At 30.9% G+C, this 6,138-nt stretch overlaps 1 protein-coding gene across 1 annotated transcript; it reads right to left on the bottom strand.

Annotated features, from left to right (window-relative positions):
* Positions 1–433: 433 nt before the first annotated feature.
* On the bottom strand, positions 434–3,800 carry LOC131948940 (uncharacterized). The gene is made up of 5 exons (XM_059310671.1): positions 3,749–3,800; positions 3,410–3,483; positions 1,964–2,821; positions 1,397–1,491; positions 434–665 (listed from the first exon to the last, which is right to left on the bottom strand). The coding sequence occupies exons 2-5, from the start codon at positions 3,456–3,458 to the stop codon at positions 489–491; spliced, it is 1,179 nt and encodes a 392-aa protein (XP_059166654.1). The 5' UTR covers positions 3,459–3,483; positions 3,749–3,800; the 3' UTR covers positions 434–488.
* Between the last annotated feature and the right edge of the window lie 2,338 nt (positions 3,801–6,138).

Below are 6,138 nucleotides of genomic sequence, written 5' to 3'. Positions count from 1 at the left end.
TACAAATGGAGGTCAAAATAAGATTTATTTAAATAAATTACTTTTAACCCCTTTTAGTGACCCCCCTAGAGTCAGCGCCTGGGTGGCTGTCCCGCCCGCCATCCTCGAGCTAAACCACAAATTTAACCCCTTCCTGTTCAGCATATATTTTCTGATTATTCCTTGGATAATTATTCTTCTACATTCTTACTTGTAATGTTGGAAGGTACTTTCTCCAACATTAGTATGCTTTTCTTTTTGGATTTGCTTTCATAGCCTTAGTTCAAACCAAGAACAAACTACAAGGCAGCAGTTGTTTGATTATGGAGTTGTCTTTCCTAGGTGAGTTGCTGTCCCCAGGTAACAAGCTTTACCTGCCCAATGGTCCAAACTCACAACTTAGGAATTATCAAATTTGCTTTCTCCTGTTATACAATCCAGCCCCCCCCCCCCCATTAGGGTAACTAAGAACAACTGTTTTCTAACACTAATCAAGTTAATTAAATCTATCAGACAATAATTCTGTTCATGTTGATATGTGTACAATCTAATATATCATTCATGTAATAAACCATCTCTTCATCGTCATTCATTTTCTGGAGCTCTCCATTTGGCAAGGCTATTTCCAAATACAATTCCTCTTCTGGAATATGAATGCCCCCCACCTGTTTCAGTTGCAGCTTGACCTAGAGAAGTAAAAAAAAATTGGTTGATGTATTACCGCACACGGTTAAACAGTCGAGCAACTTTCTATTTTTATAAAATGAAGTATTCTTGTGTATAAAAATGCTGTGTATTTCTTTACTATAATGTTATGCAAAGCCTGTTTTACTGAATTTTTGTGACAACTCTCTCTACATCCTTAACATAAACATTTTGCCATTTATAATCATACGAGCTAACCACATTCTATCATGCCGTATTAATTTACACTAGGATGCAAGTTATGTTTATGAATTGATAGACAAGAATGCTTGCCCTTCACCCTTCCACCGCTAAAATGCAAAGCCGGAAAAAAATGTAATGTTAACTGGGAGGCAGCAACATAGATGTGGGATTACCTTCTGATTTACACCATGTGACTGCACACAACATGAGTTTTATAAGGATCTTACAAATATTTTGTTTAAAGGTAGTCTTAATTTTCATATTTGGACTTAAGTCCATAGTACCTCACTCAACCCATCACAAATGTGTAGTCGACTCCACATCAGGAACAGTAAAGCAGCTAGGCATTGTGCTGACCACCTCATCCCTTAAGGTAAAATGCCCTGATCACAGAAATAGATGAACTCTACATCTACCCCATTAGCTACCTTATGGAAAAGTACTTTACTAGTAACTTCATTACCTCAACAGGATAGCCCCAGTACTATGAGAAATGGAATTCTAATTCTAAATAAGAAACACAACTTACATCTTTGACTCGTACATCATGTATTGATATTTGACACTTGGCTGTTGTGAAATCAGGAAAGTGAACTTCACACTCTACCCCGACCAACTCAGATTCTGAGAAATATATTCATTGATAATATGTAGATGTAATTCAACTTTAAATTATGTTTGTGTGATTGACTACTGGCAGTAACCAAAAAATAAATGCAGCATGCATAAATAAAACTAGAAAATGCATGAAATTACTTTCATTCTCAAAAGATTTTTTTTTTTTAAACCAGCTAAAATTATACTAAGTAACATTGTGTTGATGCAATGGAAAAAGTGAGTTATAGAAAAAAATGTAAACAAATGCATTTCCAACAAAAACCATGAGTATAAGGTACATAAAAAGTCGCCAGAAATTTGTACATGTGCAGATCTTCCAAGATACTAGTTTTTATCATGTAAACCACACAAAAAAATTTTTTTCCCCAAATTATTTTCTAACAAAAGGGTTTATGATTTACTGAGTAAATGTTTATGTTATATATTTTAAAGATTTTGTTTCCTACAAGAATGTTCAAAGTGATAATACATGTATTACCTTTTTTTCCATTGACTATCGTTCGAACTGGAGGTGTGTTGGTTTCATTTAATTCAGAATCTTCTTTTCCATTTGTAGTTATTTTTAATGATTTTAAATACATTTCATATATGGCTTCATTTTCTGTAAATGTCATCTTGTCTGTAATGGCTGACCACTGTCCAACTGTTAAGTGTTTACACAGACCATGAGGGTGTGAGGCTATGACAATATGTTGGTCATCTCTGGTTATTAAGTTTTTATGTGTTTCTAACTTTTCATATTCATCTAACCTATTTCTTAGTGTACCAATCAGGTCTTTATCTCCAGTCAAACACTGGAAAAAACAGGTATCCTCATCTATATTTCTGTCTCTCATACAAAATCCTGTTAAAGTTTTTATATGCTTGATATCCTCTTCATCATCATAAAAAAAATCAACAGTTGTATTTTTCACCTCCTCACAATCAAAAACCACATGGCAAGCTGTCAAGATAGTCACTATAGTCAAGCCATTTCCTTTATAATTGTTTACACAAAGACTACACAAGCAATCCAAATTTTCAAAAGCATTTGGTTGGTCTTGTATATCAGTCACTGTGCCGGTTCCAAACATTTTAACTTTTCTATTTCTTAATTTATAAAATGGATCATCTTGGTGTCGACCTGGGCTGATAAACGTAACCGTGATCCTCACAGTTAAATCACACAGGACATTAATACATTTTATCATTTTATCACTTCTGTAGCCTTTTGGAAGGTGATACTTCCCAAACTCTTTCTTCGGGATAAATACTTTGTGATCCCCTTTCTTTGTGCAGTGTTGAACCTTCAATATTCCTTTGTTAGTTTTTACTTCACTTGTACCTTCAAAATTTTCTAAAACAAAAAGAAAAAAATCATTCAGTTCAATTTATATATAAAATATAAATACATTTGATTAGCTGTATCTTTTAAAAATCCTCTGTATGCTAAAATTCCATTTTTGTTTTAAAATAGTAGCCTAATCAGATATCAAATATTAGTGTGCTACTTATTTCCCTTTTTGTACAACATTATTATTATTATAATAGATTTATATGGTAATAATAAAATAGTTGCGTAAAAGTATTATAAGAAATTCTTTTCTATAGAAAACATTGAGAGCATTATAATATTTGGAAAATTCAAGAATTATAGTCGTTGCACAACTCTTATTGTCAACACTTCAAAGGGTTTACAATATTTTAAGAACAAATGGCACATGTTCATTAATATATCTATTATTACATCTTAATGATGACTAGCTACTGTGATAAATATAAAGTATATACTATACTACTTATACTTTATTTTACCTATACTTCACTGCTCAAATAACTATATATGGAAGCAGCATATTTCAGAAGTAGAACACAATTGTTCTTTTATTTTTAAACATAATAATTCTACCAGTAGTTAGCTCTTAGTTACTAAAGTGGTTCTTACCTTGTATATTTAATTGAACATCTTGTATTGCAGGTTTTGAAAATGCCATATCCACATAATCAAGATGTTTTTATCTACACAATCAAACACATTGGATTAATATTAATGATATGCTCTCAATGGTATAGCTATACATTTCAGACAACTAAGTGAACTCTATTTAGCTGCTCAAGCAATATTAACTCATTTTAGAAATGGGCTGCTCAAGTTATGCCCTTATCTTAGATAACCTTATACTTGTACACGTTTAGTGATCTTCTATGTGTGGAGGAAATGTGTTAACTTATTTAAAATAATTATTAAGAAAATACTAAAAGATTTACTAGGTGGTCTTCTTACTTGGTAAAGGAAGTATTCACTACACTACTCATTTCACTAAACAGCTGTAGTGTGTTATTTTGGACTTGCATTTTTCTGGGGAAAAAACATAGAAGACAAATAACTGTAGTGCCTTTATTTATTTAATAATGACCGTCATTCTTTAATCTGAAATCGCTCAAACACTTGTTGGTCCCACAGTAACTTCATCAACTAGGACACTAAGCTTGCATTTTGAGTTAGATAGGCCTATATAATAGTACTCTCCCTATTTTTTGCACCTATAAAATTTAACCTGTGTGCCAATACAGTTTGAACTGTTCAATAACCAGCACATGAAATAATAGTTACAGAAAGGAATTGTTTATCCATTATAAATATAAATCTAGTATCAGATGAAATAATATATATTATTATTATGCTTATTTTATTAAAAAATACTTTTCTTAAAAATTTTACCATAAAAGTCACTTAAAAACATGATACTTCCTTAGAAGTAAAAAAAATGTAAAATAAATGTAAAATATTTTTAATAAAATAAGCTTAATAAAACTGAATAATATTATTTCATCTGATACTAGATTTTAAAGGGGATTAACAAACAATTCTATTAAAAATGTATGCAGGGATAATCCACCCAGTTGCCTAGGCCAATTTACCAAATATGTTGTGGTTTTATCAACATTTTGTTAATGCAAACCTTTTGACTGTATCTTCTTTTTTTACTAACCAGAATAGTGAGTGTGATTAGCACATGTGTTGGTGACATGAAAGGCAATTTCTAAGTTTTGCAAGCTTTTATTTAACTTGCTTTCTCTGTCGTCAGTCTGTCGTCAGTCTAGATCGAAATGATCGAGTACTTTCAACTGACAGATTCGGTTCAAAGTTGGCACATGGGTCAAGACATGAAGACAATGCAATCTGACATTAAATTTGACTTAATTGGATGCCTAATTAATTTTTTATGAATTAATTGCGATTGTGTCCATATTATTAGGCTGTCTTACCCAACTATTAGGCACTGTTAAACACGCATCATCACGTTCAATAGGCGCGCAATGGTTTTTAGTCATGCAACTCTATTGTAAATTTTTTTTAATTTGAAGTACTGAGAAAAAACTCATAAAAAAGTTTTTAAAAAAAGCTTTTATGTAATAATGCACTAAAAAGTAGAAAATAAATTATACACTATTATTTAATTAACTATAAAGAAATAATATTAGTAAAGGTATCCAATAGATACTAAAGTGACCCATGCTTTTATTTATAGATATTTAAATAGTAGTCTATAATTTATTTTCTACTTTTTAATGCAATATAACAATAAAAGCTTGTTATTAAAACGTTTTGTATGAATTTTTTATCAACTTACTTTTTTACTACTTGCTAACTAAAGTTGGTAAATAACACATTACTACAGATATTGAGGTACGCAAGTCTCTTCAATCCTCAGTATGAACATGTGTTTATTTTAACTTAACTTTACTTTTATGTGTCAGTTTTATGTTTGAAATCATTGTGGCTGTACAATCCACAATCCACTCATGTTTGAAACAATTTCCTTTAATTTAGATGTCTCAGCAGAATACACAACCATTTAGGTAAGCACACAAATTTTAACATAAATTCTTAAAATAGTATAATAAATATTTCTAAAATAAATATATTAAGGTTCTAATTTTAATAATTAGTCAAAGATTACACTACAATAAGTTGAAAACATGTTTGGTCCCTCTCATTTACTCTCGATAACAATATTTGACATACTTGCCCACTCAAGATATAGTCAATATTAGGCCAAGATATAGCCAATATCTTGCCAAGTATCACTACCAATGTTATTGTTAGGCCGAGGTTGGGCCAATTTGTAGCTAATATATTGGTAACCAATGTTTAGCCAATATTGGGCTTCAGGCCTCACCATTCACATAAAGACCTTGTTGTGAACAACTATGTAAAACACAATACATAAAGATTAATGTATATGTGCATGCTCCACACTAACTTAATAGTCTAACATACTACACAACTATTCATTACTATTAGGTTTTTTTATAAAGTGTGACTATGATGAGAATGCATACTTTAATACTAATTTTAGTAATTTTTGAGGCTCTGGTACTACCTGTGCATTAACTTAGAATAGGCTATTAATATTAATAACATAATTAGGCTATTAATTATAATAGGTCAAACTAAGACACCATCTTATGCCTACGTAATATTACATTATTATATTATATAGGCCTATATGACTATATATGTATATTCTATAATTTAAATAATTATGGACCTCCTATATTATCTATGTCCTATGAATGATAGCCTATTGACTATATTATCAAGTTATATTACATTACTTATTATTATTTATTAGGCCTACTAATCAGTGGCGTCGGCAAGAGGGGGGG

Source organism: Physella acuta, unplaced genomic scaffold (genome assembly GCF_028476545.2).
Source record: "Physella acuta isolate Inbredline_101_S28 unplaced genomic scaffold, ASM2847654v3 ptg000666l, whole genome shotgun sequence".
Lineage (NCBI taxonomy): Eukaryota > Metazoa > Mollusca > Gastropoda > Physidae > Physella > Physella acuta.
This window is presented reverse-complemented; position numbering and strand designations above follow the sequence as displayed.